Source organism: Leptosomus discolor, chromosome 1, assembly GCF_034619465.1.
Source record: "Leptosomus discolor isolate bLepDis1 chromosome 1, bLepDis1.hap2, whole genome shotgun sequence".
Classification (NCBI taxonomy): Eukaryota; Metazoa; Chordata; class Aves; order Leptosomiformes; family Leptosomidae; genus Leptosomus; species Leptosomus discolor.
The window spans coordinates 1,934,345-1,953,669 of record NC_141391.1 but is presented as its reverse complement, the minus strand read 5'-3'; the positions used below and the strand labels follow the sequence as shown (position 1 = coordinate 1,953,669).

The 19,325-nt window shown below is 51.4% G+C and overlaps 1 protein-coding gene across 1 annotated transcript in view; it reads right to left on the bottom strand.

Annotated features, from left to right (window-relative positions):
- Window positions 1–5,478: 5,478 nt before the first annotated feature.
- PPME1 (protein phosphatase methylesterase 1) overlaps window positions 5,479–19,325 on the bottom strand; it is a 33,039-nt gene continuing 19,192 nt past the window's right edge. The window contains exons 4-14 of the mRNA XM_086481609.1: window positions 17,160–17,217; window positions 16,541–16,592; window positions 14,622–14,776; window positions 14,031–14,121; window positions 13,237–13,302; window positions 12,319–12,451; window positions 10,910–11,039; window positions 10,204–10,248; window positions 9,189–9,253; window positions 8,099–8,166; window positions 5,479–6,833 (exon numbers count right to left, since the gene is read on the bottom strand). Of these exons, the coding sequence (XP_086337735.1) occupies window positions 6,815–6,833; window positions 8,099–8,166; window positions 9,189–9,253; window positions 10,204–10,248; window positions 10,910–11,039; window positions 12,319–12,451; window positions 13,237–13,302; window positions 14,031–14,121; window positions 14,622–14,776; window positions 16,541–16,592; window positions 17,160–17,217 (882 nt within the window). The 3' untranslated portion in view covers window positions 5,479–6,814. The remainder of the gene's footprint in view (window positions 6,834–8,098; window positions 8,167–9,188; window positions 9,254–10,203; window positions 10,249–10,909; window positions 11,040–12,318; window positions 12,452–13,236; window positions 13,303–14,030; window positions 14,122–14,621; window positions 14,777–16,540; window positions 16,593–17,159; window positions 17,218–19,325) is intronic.

The window sequence follows — 19,325 nt, the reverse complement described above, 5'->3', positions numbered from 1 at the left end:
GCCGCTGTGGGCGCGAGGACGCGGCACCCACGGGCGCGGCAAAGCCACCGCGGCACAGCGTGTCCTCGAGGCTGCAGCAAGCAGAGGGAGGGAGCGGGGTGGCAGTGCCATGGGGTGCTACCCGGGGGGGGGGGGGGGGGGCAGTGTCATTTGCTCAGCCATAGCCAAATCCGGTGAAAATAAAGTCAAAAGACACTAAAACTGGAGTCTGGGGCGGGGGGGGGGAAATAACGTTGGTGTGGCACCCGACGGGATGATGTGGGGGTGTGCATGTGTCTGTGTCCCCCCACCCCTGATTCCAGCCTGGACCCTCAATGTACCCTCAAGCCCCCTCCTCCAGTCGTTGATGAAAAGTCTTCCTGCTAAAACCACTAGCAGTCAGCGACGTGGCATTTCTATGGTAATCAGTAGGCTTCAGAGTGAACGGAACAGCCAGAGAGGACCAGAGCACACAATCCTGCCACAAACCAACCTGCTGCAGGGCCCGGCTGCACCTCGGGCCGAATTCTGCAGCCCCACGCTCCGCTCTCAACCCGGCAACAGCACAGGGTCGTGTCCGTGTGTCCCCCCCCCCCCCCGCACCTCAGGAAGGTTCCGTGGGGTTGTGGTTTTTTTTCCCACAGAGCAGTGGCTGTAAGAAGGACCCTGGGGAGGGAGAAAGCGGCCGCTGCCTCCCAGCCGCCCCGGCTCCCACCCTGCCTGCGCTTGGCCCACGCTTGGCCCGGAGATCGGGCAGGGAGCCCCCCGCTGCTCTCCCCGGGCGCTTGGATGAAGGGAGGGTCGAGCCGCCAGGACACCGTCAGCCCCCTGCGTAGAAAACGACTCCACGTCCGACCAGTTTCCTCTGGGCGACGGTTGGATGAGGTTAAAATCCTTCCTGGGTGGAGAGGCAGTGGGTACCGGAGCCTGGGCAGGGGGGGGAACCCAGCTCCCCAGGGGGGGTTCAGGCCACCCCGTCAGCTCTCAGCTTCTTTGCAAGCCAGGAGGAAAAGGACAAAAATTGGGGAAGGGGATAGAAATACCCGGGAGAGCTTTCCTGCTCGCTTTGGGTTCAAAAATGTGCATTTATCACTCCATGGCTGGGTTCCTCCAGCCCTGGATTAACCCTCCAGCCCTGGATTAACCCTTCTGTAGGCACATGGGGGCTGAGCCGGGAGCAGGATTTAGGCAGGGGCAGAGGAGCTGGAGGATGGGGAGGATCATCCAGGAAGCCTTTAGGGCTCGGTGAAACCTGCCAGAACGTGAAAGTCTGCGAATTTTCCGAGCCACTTGCCCCCAATCCCCACTTTCCGGACAGGAACGGGCACCCCAGCATTGAGGGCAGTACAAAGCGGACGGTTCTGCACAGCACGCGCTCCCGAGCAGCCAGAGCGCCGCCGTTTATTGCTTTCAGATGTTTCTGTCCACGTGGGAGCCGCCGCTTGGGGAGAGGAGGGGAAAAAGCAAAAGCTGTGGCTAAAGCACCCACCCCTCCTCCCCATGCCGGAGCGCAGAGAAGGGATGGGGGAATATTTCGGATGATGAGAAGCTTCCGTTGAGTCACCGGAAAAACCCAAGGGTTGCGTCGGGCCCTGGGGATGTCCCCAAAAGAGCTGGAGTGACACCCTTCCTCCCCGGGCTGCTCGGAGGAGCCCGAGGACGGCAGCTGAAGGGAAAGCAGGAGCTCCTACCCCGGGCTCTTCCCAAATGCTTTAGTTGTAGGCGAGAGAAACGGGCGCGGAACAGGGCAGAGGCAGGACGAGGCTGACACGGGGCACAGAGCGCGGTGTCCGAACTCACACACACGTTTTCCTTTCGGAAACGGCAGCACGTGGTAAGAGGTCACCCCGCCGGCCCGGGAAAGCTCGGCCCAAACCGGCCCAGCGTCCACCAGCAAGGCTCGGGGCAAGCACGCGGGCCCTCCCCAGCCGCCTGACGGCCGGGGGGCCGAGGGCGCAGCGGGACCGGAGGGGCGAGGGCAGACGCCGCAGGCGAGGGAGGCGGGTTGGGGCCAGGCGAGCGGCGGTTTCAGGCTGCGAGAGGAGCGCTGGGGTGTGATCACGCGCCAGGGCCCAAGTTTTCTTGGGAAAAACCCTAATCTCCTTTTTTATTTTTTTGGACTTCACCTTAAGATCTAAGGTCTGGATTTTCAGGAGTGGCGAGCACCAGTTAAAACCAGTGAACGGCTGATTGCCAGACACCTCTGGCTATCTCTTCTCCCAGGCCCTTCTGCACCCAAGACAAAAAGCAGTAGCGGAGGGGAAGAGAAACGTCCGCGCTCAAGTCGAGGAGGTGGAGCAGAGCAGCACGAAGCTCTTTGCTCTCTCCTGCTCCCACACCTGCCGGGCGCTCCTCCGCCCCCCAAACCCCCCCGTTGAACGTGGCCACCCACTGCTAAAAGTTTTGGGACGTCCTGGGATGAAGGAGAAGCCACTGATAAAAGTTTTCCGAGTCCTGGGATGAAGAAGCCAGCGAGCGGCTTCGCCCTCTTGCCATCGCTCCGCGCTGCAGAGAGAGGGGAAAAGCCAGGAGGTTCCCTCTGAACCGGCCCAGGGCGGGTGGGATCGGTCACATCACCACCACCTCCCAGAGCTCCCCGGCCGCCAGGCCAGTTTGGAAGCCGCTCCAGGCTTTCTTGAGGTGCTTATTTTTATTCCAGAGGGTGGCTGGGTTGCACGGAAAGCGACCCCCAGTCGCCAGGAGCGCTGGTATTTTTTCACTGGTTTTGGTATCGTCTCCCAGCCCGTTCACATCCCGGGCAGGGCGGGCTGAAGACAAAGACGAGGCTCAAAAGCCAAGCCAGGCGATTCGGCAACCCTTTCGACACCGAGGGCGGCGGCGGCGGCGGCACGGCTCGGTCGCCTCGCTCGCCAGCACGGAGGAACAGCGAGGGGTTAAGCACGGGCAAAGACACGCAGCCACGCTCCGCAGGATCAGTATTCCAAGCAAAGCTACACGCTTCTGCAACGCAGGAAAAGTCTTTTTCCAACAATCTCGACCTACAAGGCACCGAGGGGTTTGGCCGGTGCCTCTACGGGAAACATCTTTTCCCCAGAATCTCCATCTACAAGGCACTGAGCGTTTTGTCCGGTGGATCTAATCCAGGAGCTGGTAAAACCCGCCCTGGGTCTGGTTTGAAAAATTTAAGGAGTGAACCCTGCAAGAAACCAGCCCCCCCCCAAACGGCATCTTCTGCTCCTGCCGAGCCTTTGGGATTTTCCGTCGTGGAAGTTTCCACCGATCCTCAAATCCAACCACTGGAACAAAAGCGAGAGAGATTTCGAACCAGCCAAAAGGGCCAGCGTGAAACCAGCACCCTGTCAACTCAGCCTCCTCCTCGGGATCTGCTTTTCCACACAGGCAGCGCGATGCTGTGGAAACACGCAGTGAAAAGCTGATAGTTTTCTAGAAATCCCCCTTTTTCATGAGCCAAAGAGAACTTTTCTTCTCTCTGCAGCTACGGTCTGCGCCACCCTTCACCTAAACACCGTTTCCCTCTGCCTGGAAAGGGAGAAGAAACTGCAACAGGAGCATTAATATTTTCCAGACAAAAGTACCGTCTCAAAACCACATGTGGCTCGACACAGCCGAAAGGAATTCCCCCTCCGCCCACCCGCAGGCCATCGCTGCTCTTCCCACAGCCACCTTTTTGGGAAGCCAGCCCTACCCAAGTCCCCCAGCGGCACGTCAGGACGGAGAGCTTGGCACGGAGCGCCGCCACGTTCCATAGGCTGTTGAAATATTTATTTTTTTTTTTCCACTCACTTCTCAAATGTTAACAACAAAATATAATTCTGGGGAGCCCGCAGGATTCAGAGACAGTCATTCATTTCCCAATGGTGCTTCTACCGAATACAAAACCGATTTTCTTTTGCTTTTCATGGAGGTTTTCGTCGTTGGGGGGTGGGGTTGGTGTTTTTTTTTTTAAATATCCCGCACACCGTCAAAGCGAACGGAAGGGGCGACACGAGAGGCAAACGCCGGGAGCGACCGCAACGAATCGCTCCAAGCCGCGTCCTCCACGTCGCTTCAGCACGGAGGAACGTGACTTTCCCCAAGGTCATCCAGGAGTATCGACAACAACTACCCCGTGAAGCGAGACTCCGGACAGACACGCACCGTACCCTTTTAATCTTTACCAATTTGAACACAGGGGTCGGCCGGAAAGGACCGAGAATTTTGCCCATCCGGAGGACGCGGCTGGGGAAAGCGCTGTTTCGCAGCTCAGCTAATGAAGACCCATTGAATCCATCAGCAACTAAACCAGGGGCGGACGTTACACCAAGGTCACAGTGAACGAAGGCGATAACTAACGCGGTGACGTACGGAGGGCAGCGGCGGGAGCCAGCGATTGCTCTCGTCACACCGGAGCGCCGAGGGCCAAAGCGCCGGGAGCGAGGAGAGCTCTGGAGCGAGGCTTCCCGGTCTCGACTTCATTTCCCACCCTGACGTCTCAGGGAAGGGACGCAGAGCAAGGCCCACGGGCGAAGGAAGCCGAGGGGACGAGCGGCTCTCCATCCGGGTCAACGCCAGCGTGCCAGCGGGCTCGGCCAGCTCTTCACGCCGCCCCCCCCCTCCAACGCCCAGAACCCACGACGGCGCTCGGGCGCAGGGCGGAGGCGTCGACGCGCAGCGCAGCTCCCGGATCGGGCCGACGACAGGACCGCGCCTCAGCGAAACGGCGCTGGAATGACTGCTTTCATCACACAGCAGCGAGGGGTTAGGGACACGAGGCCAAAGGAAAAAAGGAAAATAAAAAGATTTCAGACATCCACCAGCAAAATACTGAGGAAAACGGCTCCAAAACGTGTCTGCTCTTCGGCTCACGAGTGATTCTTCGGTGAAAGCAACCCGACCGACTATGGATAACTTCACCACACAGCAGCAGGGGGTTATGGACACAAGGCCCAAAAAAAAAGGAAAATAAAAAGATTTCAGACATCCACCAGCAAAATATTGAGGAAAACGGCTCCAAAACGTGTCTGCTCTTCGGCTCACGAGTGATTCTTCAGTGAAAGCAACCTGATCGACTGTGGATAACTTCACCACACAGCAGCAGGGGGTTATGGACACAAGGCCCCAAAAAAAAGGAAAATAAAGGAAAATTAAAAGATTTTAGACATCCACCAGCAAAATACTGAGGAAAACGGCTCCAAAACGTGTCTGCTCTTCAGCTCATGAGTGATTTTTCGGTGAAAGCAATCCGACTGACTGTGGATAATTGCATCACACAGCAGCAGGGGGTTACGGACACAAGGCCAAAAAAAAAAAAAGGAAAATAAAGGAAAACAAAAAGATTTCAGACATCCACCAGCAAAATACTGAGGAAACTGGCTCCAAAACGTGTCTGCTCTTCAGCTCACGAGTGATTTTTCAGTGAAAGCAACCCAACCGACTGTGGATAACTTCATCACACAGCAGCAGGGGGTTATGGACTCAAGGCCAAAGAAAAGAGAAAGATTTCAGACATCCACCAGCAAAATACTGAGGAAACTGGCTCCAAAACGTGTCTGCTCTTCAGCTCACGAGTGATTTTTCAGTGAAAGCAACCCAACCGACTGTGGATAACTTCATCACACAGCAGCAGGGGGTTATGGACACAAGGCCAAAGAAAAGAGAAAGATTTCAGACATCCACCAGCAAAATATTGAGGAAAACGGCTCCAAAACGTGTCTGCTCTTCGGCTCACGAGTGATTCTTCGGTGAAAGCAACCCGACCGACTGTGGATAACTTCGCCCTGAAGAAAAGCTCTCCGCGTGACTACGGCACCGACAGGGAACTATGGAAGGCAGGCAGCGAAACGATCCAGCAAGCGACAGTGAAAACCAGGTCTTTCCTCCAGTACTGGGGGGAGCAGAAGGCGGCAGCGGCCGCCTACACCTCTGCACCAACATCAGCAGGACTGACTCCAAGCTCTTCCAGGTTTTTTTTGCACGTTTTGTGGTCTTTTTTTCCCATCCAAAAGGCGCTGATCTCTGCTCAGTTGGGTGTAGCAGCTGGAAGGGAAGCGTAAAGACACTCCAGGGGCAAAGAGTGGCCCAAAGAGGCAAACTCCACGTTGTTATGGCTGCTCTTGGGTCTTCCCCACGAAGGCAGGCCCAGAGTCCCCTGCCTGTTACATGTCGGCAACAGACGGAGTCATCCGGGCGATTTTTTCTCAGGGAGAACTCGAAACAAGTCTTAAGGAAGCCGCAAGACTCTGAAACGGAGCTCGTGGTGTCCCCCCTCGCCTTTTTTGTTTCACAGTCCCGTCCCACTTTGCCCAGGAAAGCAGCGTCCAGGCTCTTCCCGCAGCTTAACCCGTAAGGCTGGCACTGGTGAGACAAAACCCGAGCTCCCAACGAAGCCGATTCCTCATCTGCTTTAGGGGCGGGGAAGAAACGTGTATATAAAAAAAACAAACCTAAGGGGCACTTCAGAGACGATGAGACAACTCCAAGGAGGAATCCCGAAGCCTTTGGCTACGCTTCAATGCCCTCGGTGGATCTGGACTGCCAACGGCCCCTTTGCAGTTGGGTCCAAGAAAGCCTGAGAATCGACGGAGATCGGTATGATCGACTACTTGGGGTTTCAGGAGGTCTTTTCCTTGGGGCAGCAGAGAGGAGCCCACTTCCAAGGGCCTGAAGAGCTTTTCATGGTCTTCAGTACGAGCTGCTTCCCAGCAAGGAAGTCCCTAAGCATTTACACATTCTGGAGAACTAAATCTAGGGGATGAATCTCACACCAACTTCTCACTGCTGCTGAACTGGAGAGATGAAAGGATATGGATACATCACAGTGGCCTCTGGTGCAGTTTATTTACAACAGGATTCAGTGCTGGAGAACACCAGGGTATTAACAAGCAGGAAACACACTAGGAGGGAAAAAGGAGAGCGGAAGAAAGGTCACACACGTTAAAGGTCTTCACCGCAGACATTTGGCCTAAATCTAATTGATTACCCAAGACCAAACAAGGCCAAGAGGAGCCTGTCATGCAGGTGAAAATCAGCACCGATGCGTTCAACGATGACTTGGACGTAAGAGTGAGAAGCACAAAAGCTCAATGCGTTGCCGTCCACGGCATAAGGACGCAGTAAGGCCACCAAGCCACCTCGCTTTCTCCAAGCCTCTTGGTTTAAAGCTGCTTTTGCCACACCCAGCATCGCAGGAGCAACAGGCTGGCGCCGTCGAGACGCGCAGAGGTAGCACAGGTCACCAGATACCTGGTGGGGACTCGGTGCTACGGCGTAGTACAGCCCGGTGGTCCTCTCCCTCCCTCACCATTTACACTATATCCTCTCACTGGATTTAATACAGGCAGTCCACGCTGCTACTGCTTCGTCCCCAAGGGCACAGGATAAAGGGGGGGAAAAGAAAAAGATCATCCAGCCAGACCTCTTCAGCACTGCCAGTCCTACAGCTTCATGCATTTTAGGGCTTCTAGCTTTTGTTGAAGAATTCTTAGCTAAAAGGAAGACTTTTCAGCGCTGCTTAAGAAGCAGGCTTATTCTCATTCACCTGAAGGATGACCCTAAACCAGACGAGCACCTTCTGTGAGGTCTAAGCCTTGGTTTAGTCATGAGCTTTATGGTACCGTACCCAAGATGGGGAGTTTTGCCCATCAACCTCATCAGTCACAACCTCCTCTCACTGCAGAAGCCTGGCCTCCGCAGTTCCCTGCGACATGAAAACAGGCGAGGGAAGGACGGGAAAGCCTGCAAAGCGAAGCACACAGCTTCACCCGCCTCATCTCACCAGTATGGCTTGGCCAAAGCAGCGTGGTGCAAGTTCTTTCCAAAACACAGGGCCCCGATGACTTGCACAAGGTGCTATTTAAACTAAACACCACAAAGCCGCTAATTCCGCTTTCTGGCAGGCTGGAGAGCAAGGAGTCAGCGAGGGAGGATCTGCTTTGCTCCTCCCCTCCAAGGAAGGAGGTTTCATTAACACAAGTTAATATGCGAGAAGTGAGAGAGAACACACAAGCATCAAATATATTACCGGATTCAAAGCTGTTTGCTTACACGTGGGGTTTTGGCTAGAACTCCAGCCCCCCCACCACTGACAGCCAAACAACGGGCAGTAAGAGCAGGAGCTCTGCTCGAGGGCTGCCCAGCTCTAGCACCCGCAGAGCCTTACCACTGGAATCCACCGATGGGCTCTGTAAACCTGTGACGGATCAGGAACGTTGCAACAGCTTCAGCAACCTGAGCGGGGGGGCGGAAAAATAAAATTAAAAAGAAAATATAAAATCCATCTGAATATAAAGGGACATGAAGATAAGAAGAAATCCGGTCAGTTTTCAAAGCCTGCAGCATTTCCAACAACAGTTTGTGTCCTCAGGACCCTCTTGCTGCATCGGGTTTGCACCTTTAAAACCAAGAGCTCTGCATATCACGCTTTTATATTAAAAAAAAAAAAAAAAAAGGAACTGCACGCTTCCACCTTTACTCTGACACCGATCTGGCAATCAAGAACGGACTAAGCTTTTTCTCCTCCTCTTTCAGTAATTCTTAAAACAATGCCTAAGTTTAGCCTCAGGCGAAAAAGGTCTGGTGAAACCACAACGCAAGTTATTCCCACAAAGAGTAAATCAAGACGGTCACCTGACAGCAATAATACTCTTAGAACGTGCATTAAAAGAGATAACAATGTCAGAACTCGGTGTGTTTAGGCAAAAGTCCCTATTTTGGATTGGTAAAGCGGAGCACAGAAAGGCTGGGGTTTACAGGCACAGCGGTCAGGGCAGAACAAGCTTTGAAACCAGCCGTGTTTCCAACCACAGGCTCCACGTTCCTGCTTCTATCTGGACACCCAACGGCTCTGTCATCTGCAGGCTGTTTCAGGAACATTTGTACTTGGAAAAGGCGAGCCACCCAGCTCAGCGAAACGCAGACCGACCCCAAAAGCTGCAGTTTAGTACAAGGGAGAGTGGAGAACTTCACGAGGAAAGGCAGGGAGGGTAAATCCACACTCCACAGGGTAAGAGTTTGTTGTATCACCGCTAGCCTGAGCGTTAAATCTGTAACTTAGCCAAGCCCCGTGTCGCCTAACATCTCAGCTCAGCCTCTCCAGCCAGCTCGAAAACCCAAGCTGTTCTGCCAACAGCCAGTTAAGATGCCGAAAACCGCCCCTGAAGGCCAACCCCCGCTTCAGGGGAAGCAACGGACCGCTTTTGCACTCGAGCTGGGATGAGCACGAGCAGCTTCAACCCCACGGCGGGGCTCACCTTGTCTGGAGCATCTTCGTGGACCGCATGGCCACACTGCGGGAGGACCTGCATCTGGAACTTCCCTGCGGATCAAGAGAGGCGTCACTGGAGCTGCTTTTTAAGTGATTACGGTCCTGATTGGCAACAGCAGCGGCTGAGGCAAGCGGTCCTCGTGTACGTCAGACATCACACCCTTGGAAGCGCCGTGAATTTATGAACTCTTCTAAAAAGGACCTCACGTTCTTTACAGACAAACCTCGCTATAAGCATCTGGCGAAGAGGGGCCGGGGAAGGCCTAGCAGCCTAGGGCAAACCGTGCAAGAGGCGCAGCAGGCAGGTTCCAGAGAAAGCAAGAACCAGTTTCTGAAGTCATCTTACAGCTGGGGAGCAGGTTCCCAGGAGTTAAAAGGAAGCAAAACTTCTCAGAGCTTCTTGGTGCAGGCGAGAGCAGCTTTCAGGGTTGGAACTGTTACCTCAATGCAACGTTTGTCCTGCTCCCCAGTACTGGTCGCTCTGGAAATCAATGAAGCTGGGACGGGGGAAAAAAAAAACTAAACCAACCCAACCCAAACCCAAACCATTAATGGAGATTCTGGATCTTGGTCTGATGGCTGCCAGAAACATCGGGAGACCAGCCAGTTTTGGATGGTCCCAACTTTTCTAGCTGGGAACATCAGGAAAGTAATTAGAAGGGGAAAAAACAGATTAGAAGCTCTCACAGACAATCATTCGGATCCAAGAGAAGCGTGACAGCCCCACTGCTGGCAACGCTGCACGCTCGACTGAACAAAAGCCACGGCCACAGCCCTTCACAACTTCTAGTTCAACCTTTCCCACCTCAGCTTCCTCACCTTTCCTAGAACCACAGGCAGTTAGAGAACGCTTTGGGATGGACTAATCCTCCAACGTACATTTGTTTCTGCACCTGACAAAAGGACGTTCCAGCTCGCTCTCATTCGTGCACCCGTAGCGACAAGCTATCACCCACAAAGAGCACGACAGTAAGGACAGAGTAACGATATCCAATATTTACCTTGCATCTGCCCAATTGTTAGGTCTTTATCCAGCCTGTCCACACCTGCAAGCAAATACACAGATGTATTGGAGAAAAGCCAGAGGGAACGGGACTGCCTAAGCAGGGCTTTACTCGACATTTTGAAGGAGACATTTGGCTTGAAAAACTCAAAAGAAACATCATCTCTGACACCCCCGAGGTCTTTTCACTCAGGAGAGTAAAGCGACGGGAAAGAATCCCAGCCAAAAATGCATGAACGCACCGTTCCCTACAACTTAAAAGGGTGTTTATCTTCATGATCTCGGTTACACACTTAAATTGCCTATCAGGGGACAAAAAGGGCCTACAGCTGGCTCTAGGACATCGGTAATTTGACTTTCAGTGGAAAAATTCAAATCACGCCCGTATTTTAGTAGCAGAGGCTGAAGGGCAGCTTGGCTCTGTCCTCTTTGGTCTTCTTCCACATCATACTCATCCAGCAGCAGCAATACACAGCACGACATGATGTTCTGCTTTGATATTAGAGGCTCTGAACTAATTCCAGCTCGGCACAGACCAAGTGCTTTATGATCTTTCAAGAGCTAGAGAAAAGCCGAGGTGGAAGAGACGGGCCTGCTCTTCTCCGAGAAAGACACGAGCCAAACGCTGACCCTGTTCTCTAAAACACAAGGGGGACATCACTGAACAGCCACTGCACCTAAACGGGACCGGAGGAGCCACGTACCAGCTAAAAGCAAAAGCTTTGGAGTTGGACAGCTCAGGAAGAGGTTAGATAAACCCCTGAACCAGCCGTCCCAGTACTTTTCCGTTTTCGCCAGTTCAATTCGCCACGTGTATAAGTGCTCCTTCTTTGTCTGCAGGGAGGAGAGAGAGCTCTGCATTAGTGATGAGTAACGCAGCTGAAATTAAAGGAACTCACAGTGCCACCTGGAAGGATATCTTAAAAAAATACTGGCTCCCTCTGGTGGATGACACGCTTCCAGGGGATGACCCTCCTAAATTTCTCTCCAAATCGCTGCCCAAGTACACGAGCAGGGAACAAGAAAGGCAGACGGGGGTTACACCCAGAGATGAAGGGAAGGCTGCGGCACTCGGGGCGCTCAGCACGTGGGTTTTCACTCTCCTATTGTCTGAACGCTCAGAGCTGCCTCTCGCTTCGGTGACACAAGGGGCTAAGGTGGCCGCAACGATTTTCCTGGAGGACTTTACCTTCCTAGGTTGCAATTGCCTGTACCACCTCCTGACTGCGACTGTGCCTCGGAAACAAACTAAAATACCACAAAGACTCCGAAAAAAAGCATTTCTGATTCAGGCCAGAAGCCCCATTTCAGGCCCTATGGCCTTTAGGGAAGCGATTGTGCCCCCGTACTCAGCACTGGTGAGGCCACACCTCGAGTCCTGTGTCCAGTTTTGGGCGCCACAGTATAAGAAGGACATGGAGGTGCTGGAGCAGGTCCGGAGAAGGGGCATGGAGCTGGGGAAGGGTCTGGAGAACAGGTCTGTGAGGAGCGGCTGAGGGAACTGGGGGTGTTCAGCCTGGAGAAGAGGAGGCTGAGGGGAGACCTGATCGCTCCCTACAGCTGCCTGAGAGGAGGCTGCGGTGAGGTGGGGGTCGGTCTGTTCTCCCAAATAACAAGTGATGGGACAAGAGGGAATGGCCTCAAGCTGCCCCAGGGGAGGTTTAGGTTGGGTATTAGGGAAAATTTCTTTACTGAACGAGTGGTCAGACATTGGAACAGGCTGCCCAGGGCGGCGGTGGTCACCGTCCCTGGGGGTGCTCAAAAGACGTACAGACGTGGTGCTCAGGGACACGGTTTGGTGGTGGGCTTGGTCGTGTGAGGGAAATGGTGGGACCTGATGATCTTAGAGGTCTTTTCCAACCCAAAGGATTCTATGTGCACCAAACCTGTGAGCATCTCAGGAAAGAAAACCAAACACACACTCTCAGGCAACAGTCCAAGACAGAATTAGTGGCAGGAGGCGAAGCAGAACCACAACAGTCACAATGTAAAGTTTTCGGTCCCTGGAGTTGCTCCACTTTGTATCAGAATTATTTGGGTAACGCCTGGCGGCTGCTCTTGCAGGGGAGCATCATGCCATCACAAGCTGAAAACACAGCAAGAGATTTCCTACCTCCGTGTCATCTTCTTTCTTCCTCTTGTTGACAGAGCCTCCGCCTTCCTCATCCTCTTCCTCCTCCTCCTCTTCTTCAATAATACCCTCCACTATGGCTTTAGGACATTCAGGACTGGCAGCCCCTTCGCACCTGTGAAAACAAAACCAGAAGCTGATTCCCTGTCAAAACAAAAGAAACCCAACAGGTTTTAACCCAAAGTGTTCAGCAATTTCTCAAACGCTGTCTGAAAACAATCCCCTCCAGCTTAAGTGCCGCTGTGGATGAAAGATCAGAGTCATGATCAGCCGTGGGGCCGAGTGCCTCTGCAGCCCGTGTATCCCAGTGCAAATATAAATGCAAGCAGCTACTCAGAGGAGGCAGAAGTGGTCAAACAATCAACACCAGCTTTTCTTCAAAGACTATGAGACATTTGTAGAGGCTCCAGGTATGCCAAGGATTAGAGCGGCACAAGGAGGTCACTCTCATCCCTCCAAACCCACCTCAGATCACTCCCAAAACGCAACAGATAATTCCAAAATTTCTAAAAGGACGTGAAAGACACCATGCCCAGACGGCCAACCCGATTTAGGGCAACATTTCTGAAGGGGCATCAGACTAACGCTGATTTCTGAACACGTGCAGAAAGGCAGACAAACCAAGGAATACACAACCAGCAGTAGTTCAACTTTTGAAAACACAGCTCTTGGCGGATTTTGCCCCAGGGAACTTTTGGCCAGGTGTTCTCCAAGGGCCATGACTACGATTCAGTGCTGCTGCTGGTATCAACTGTGATCAAATGATAAGAAATTTGTATTTGCTAGAAGAAATTTTCACTTTCAAGTGCGTTTACGCTCTGTAGTAACAGTATCGCAAAACAGACAAGATGATCTTAAGAGCTAAAAAAAACCCAACCAAACAAACCAAAAACCACCTACTGTTTGACTTGACCGACCATAGAGACTCTGGCAGATTCAAGATTTCTTATTTGTCCACTTTTTACACTAGGGAAAAAAAAGAATAAATCAGAAGGAGGGCAAAAATATTTACTAAACAGATGCAGGAACTTGCAGGCCCAGAAACAGGAGCAAAACCCCTTTACAGCTCACGATTTCCCCAAACCATTCCCAAACACCCTGTTCTCAGGAGGAGAGGCTCAGATCACATGTCAACTTGCCTGAACACCCCCTCCCCGTTGGGACTGTACCTGTGAATTTCCGTGGGAGAAGTGCTGGTGGGGAAACAGCGGAACAGGGTTATACCCACGTCATGGCTGGGGACGGGGAGAGGTCAGAAACTACGTGGGTATTTGGCAGGAGAACTGGCCTTTCTGTAGCCCAACCTACAAACTCGGCCACAAGGCCTCTCCCTGTCAAACTCGGCTGCCAAAGGTCTAAGTAATTGTTGCTGAATCGGAAATAAATCCTGTTTCTTACACAAGCTGCTTCCGTAATAGTCGGGACACATACAAGGAAGCTGCAATTCATACCATGAAGCTTTCCATTAGCTGAAACTCTTAAGAGGATCCCTCTCCATTGCCTAGCCAACTCTCCCAGGACATTAATTATCTTTGAGACCTCTCTCTCCCTGTCAAACCATCCATGGAACTGGCAACAATAGTTGGGGAAGCGAGCACGAAAGGAGAAAACAGACAAAAACTTCGCTTCCTTCGGAAGTCAAGCTAAAAGAGACGAGTGATTTCGGAGACTACACAAGCCCATGCGTGCATTACCTCCACTCAATGGCATTCTCAAGCGACTTGAATGTTTTGGGACGACTCCTTAGGAAGTTCTGCATGCTGTTCAACGCGTCCATGGCTGTACCTAAAACCAAGTTTTTAACTTTACGGCATCTGACGTTACTGCCGCCTCCCTCTATACAGAACTGGCTACCAGGGAACACCCTCAGAGAGCGCTGGAGCTCACTGGGGAGTTAATGCTGTTAAGGGAAGCACAGCTTAGTACCCCTAAGCCCCCAGTCACACCTGCTCCCACGTTAGAGAATTAGTATTTGAACAGGCAGGACATTGAGATAGCGAGAGAAGGCAGTAACCACTCAACAGCAGCATGCATTATACAAGATCCACCCTCCTCCCTGCTAACAAGAAAGTATCGCAAAGAAATTACCAGGAAAATGGCAAACAGAGCCCATCTGGGAAAAGCAAAAGGAAAGACTTTTGCGTAGGTAGCATCTGTTAGGAGGATGGAATCGGCATTGGTTTAAAAACCAGGCACAACTTTCTGCATTCAGGGATTTGGGGATAAAAGAAAAAAAAAAGATGAACGTGGAAGACGGGGCCCCAGCCAAGGGTACACACTCTTACCTTCCACCACATCGATCATGCACAGACCCAGCAAGCTGGGCACCAAATTTGCCACCGCCGTGTGCACGGCGATGGCGCCCCCCATGCTGTGCCCGATCAGCATGATAGGGGGAGGCAGGTCCCCGTACAGAGCTTCCACCACGTTTCCAACGTCTCTGCCAAACGGAGAGAAAAGCACCGTCGGTGTCTCCACAGTTCTGAAGCAGACGTGTACAATGGGAGGAGAAAGGACAGATCCAAGGGAGATGTCCGGCTCCAAACCCTGTCCGCACGCTCCTGAACCCACAGGTAACTGAGACAAGTTTATTCTCTCATCACTGTTTCGTCTAGGTACCAATCCAGGAAATCATTCAGGCCAATACTTCCCTCCACAAGCATGTCATTTCCATTATTATTAACAGAAATTGCTCATTTAAAAGAAATCCCTGAAGAGAATATTTTACATTGACATTAGCTGGTGGGAATTTTAAACCCAAGGTGAGAAAAAGCTGTCAAATCCTCTTGGCACGGAAGCCTAGACTAAGATAATTCCCCATTCTGAAAGGAGAAACTGTTTGCATGTAAAGAGAGAAAAGAACTGAGCCCTACTGACCAAAGATAAACAACACTGAGCGCAAGCAAAGAGGTTCAGACTCTCTCTGAGCACAGGTACTACAAGGCAAGGGGCAATTTCCCTGTCCTTTCCATAAGGCACCTGCTGTAAACTGAAGCTGTCACTGCAGAATGTGAAAGCTGTTCACCAAAACAACAGCAGGGCTCATGACTGAAATCCACTGAAGAGCACTGCAGCTTAAGCCACCCAAACTGGCTTTCCTAACTAAAATGGCTCAGAGGAATCGGAGACCTGAGCAGTACCGCAACTAGAAAAGGGAAAACAAGTCAAAAACCAAAAAGGTTGACCAGCTTGTTCGCTCTGTCAGAGAAAACTGCTTGAGGGTTTGATTAAAAACCCACCGAAACCCAGCTGTAATTTCAGGCTCCCGTTTAAAGGCTCTTCAGAAATAACTTGCAAGTTCATTGCTAAGAGGAGAGAAGGGTTTAAAAACAAAAGGAGCTTGTTTCTACACATCCCCCCCCCCTCACGGGAGTGCTGCTCCAGATCTAAAATATTCTAACCATGTCATACAGCATCTCCTCAGGACAATAACTCACCAGGACCACAGAATCACAAGCCATAAGCAGTGGCAATAAGGTACACAATGGAAGTCAGAATACATTTCACACATGGCCTCCCCACAACAAACCAAGTGGATTTGTTCCTGCGAAGGTTACAAAATCCTTCGGGATTCCATTGCGGTCAGAGCAAAGAACCTTTTTGTACTAAACGTGGACATAACGCCATGGGCTTAGCAGTGGGTATTTGCTTTCCTTACGGCTTTGTCAAGAGGGGGATTTGCATCCCAAAGCAGGTCGTGATCGTTTGAAAAAAAGCAACTCCCTCAGGGCTCGGAAGCCTCAGCCTGTGCCCCACGCTTTGGGGGACGCCACCGCTTGCCTGAGGAGCCGAGGGAGAACCAAAGTGGTGATTTCCAGCTAAACTGCCCCAGTTACCCCCGAGGAAAGCGCTCCCCTTCTGCGAGGAAACCTCTAGCAAGCGTCACAGCGTGCGGCAGGTTCGCAGCGCTCACTGGAAGGGCGCCCCTGATCTTTCAAGCGAGTTTAAGAACTGAGGGCACCTACAGAACGACTCCAGTTTGGAATCCGACTCAGCTAGAAGAGGTTAGCATTTCAAATAAATTCCAAACTGGCCCAAAACGGAAGGAAAAGAAGGGACAACTAGCAGAATAATGTAAAATGAAACTATCTGGCTGCCTTGAATGACGGCTGCGTGTCCTCCACTCGTTTATGGTTCACCCACGGAAAGGAAACTCAGGTTTGTGAAAAGTGAAATGCTGAAGACAGCACGTCAGCTTCCTTACTTTGACATAGTCTCTGCAGACAGATCTTCAGGATTCCTCACTTTTGTTTCTCCTGGAAGAACAAAAAAAAAAAAAAAAAAAAAGTAAAGTTTACGTAAGCTGGAAACCTTCAGTCCCCTCAGGAACGAGAGCAGCAACTGCACGAAGCCTTTGGCACAGTTCTGGAGAGCGAGCCTACTGCATTTAACATGAATAATTGAGAAACCCAGAATTAATAGGAACGGTTGGTACTTTATCGTGTTACAGCTTACGGGCAGGAAAGGCTCCCCATAACTGTTCCATTTTTGCAATGTATCTTACAACTAAAGAACAGACCTTATTTCTAAAGGTAAAGACCACCTACAGGTAATGAAAATACGAAGGAACTTCGTATTGGTGCCAGCACGTAGGAGGGAACAAGTCCACCGCTGCCCCGCACAAAGGGGCGGGAGGTCTCAGCTTCTGGCACCTGAGGGCAAGTGGCTGCAGAGCTCCAGAAGCCACTTTTCCATCCCTTGCTTTTGAATAAAAGCCTTAAGGACGCTTTCTTAGTCACCTTGGGAGCGATTCATCACATCATCTTTAAAAAAACCCCACGTAACCTGCTTATGTGATTTTAAATCGAATTTCTTTTACTTACCATGGCCCCGGAGATCTAACGCCACAATCCTACACTGAATCCTGTTAATGATTGCAGACTGCAAGGAGGAACAGAGACAAGACAATTTGCAAAGTGCCACACCTCATCTCAAAAAGGATTAGCGGCCTTCAGCGCTGCCTGAAACAGCAGCAAAGGCTCGGACGGTGCGACGAGAACCCTCCCCTGCCAACAAAACGCTGCACCTGGATGGCAGGAGGTGTTACCGAAAGCAAGCAAGAATATTCCCGATAAACCACCCTTAACCAACCAAAGCTCCACCCTTTCTACCATTGTTAACGCTGTCTCCGAGGACAGTTACTTCCCAGTTATGTGTGTTTCCCAGAATAACGAACTCAAGCTCTGAAAACTGAAACGCAGCAGCGGGGTTACAGACACTGAAGTAATGCTCCCCCTTCCCCGAGGCCCACGTGTTACAAAATCAGCCTTGGCGAAACAGCAGACCCGAGGATGAAGCAGCTGCTTTGCAGCACACGTGCCAATTTGCTCTCAAAGAACAGAATTTTATAGTGAGGCTGAAATGCACAAAAATTGATTAGTTCAAAGGGGTCAGAGGGGGGGGAACAAGAGAGTAATCTTTTTTAAAGTAAGGACAAACATGGCTCTGTTTGTCCCTGACAGCTCGATTCACCCAAATTTCAGGCATCAAAGTGATTAAATGGCACTCTTTGTCGAAAGGAAGACTCTAGCGTTAAGGAACTATCGATTATTTAAATAACAGCCCTGCAGGAGCGGGGGAATTTGTTGAGGGATTCTTAATAGAACCACCTACACAATGGGCAGAGATCTGGAAGCTGCCCAGTCCTCATATTTTGTTCAGCTCCAACGTGGCTCTAGCAGTTGTTCTCCCAAAAAACACTGAATCCACAAGCTAATGTTTTAGAGCCCCTACAAACACCCCGAAACCCCAACCTGCCAGGTGCTTTATGCACCTACGCAATAAGTTAACTCGTCAGGGGAGCAGTCTGCCGCTAAAAACCAAACTATTGTCAGCAGGGAGTAAGGAAAGGGGGTCATCAACGTGGTGTGAGAGAACGGGAAGCTTCCCAGTGTCCTGAGTTTTATCCCAACAGGAGTAGAAGCACAAAACACCTCACCCAGGAAGCTACCAGGCCAATAAGCAAACGACGAACGGAGCATTCTGCTCCTGCAGGCTGCTGTTCCATCTGATGTGGTGGTTCATCCCAAACATTTAACACTTGTTTTCAAAATGCACAAAGGAAATAATTCTACAGCAGCCACACAAAGGCACGAGGTGACTGTTTCTTCCTCCAGACGCAGTCTCAAGTGCAAGATGTAAATCTACACGAATCTTGAATACGATCCGACCTTGTTAACTGCCAGTAACCGTAAGGTACAGTGTTGTGAAGGCCATCACTCTGCTAAATTCAACTCTGGAGATTTTTAAATGTAAACACGGTCTTGGTGTTGCCACTGGAAATACAGAGCTCTAGAGGGCGTGGGAGCGACTTGCAAGAAGCCCTTAACTCAGAAAAACTTGACTTCACACCTCTGCCTCCGACTAAAAGCAGTGACCTTCACTACATCTGTCTGAGGCACTCGTATACCATAGCAAAACCACTGAACTAGCAGAGGAAGAGGCACCCGTCCATCCTGGCCACCAGTGAGCTACAGGCAAGTAACTACAGGATTTAGTAAGACAGAGATTTAAGACTCAAAGGTCAAGAAGACCTGGTGCTGCACCAGTCTCTGGGTCAGCTGAAGTCACCAACGAACTGCTAGGTGTAGAACCACAATTCAATACCGAAATTACAGCCCAGCTGGCAAAGAATTTTTCTAATGTGTCTCCTCATAATCTAGGATGGTTTCTACTGACGCCATCAGGGTTACTCAACAACAGTCATGTTGGGAATCCAAGAGCAGTTGGTAGTGACTCTTGCTACTCATTGGCATCTCTGCTGAAAGGCTAAGTCATCTCCAGCCCACCAAACTGCTAAAAGGTGACAAATATGACATGGCCAAAGGCACGGGGGGGACACAGAGACTTTTGTCTGTCCCGTCACACTTCCACCCTTTTCTGTTAAGGCGACGAGACACCTCCAAGAGCTCCTGGATGAAAAAGGTCCCAAATAAAACCCACACATTGCAAGGGATTTGACTTGAAATCCTTTCCAAGTTCTCTTCCTT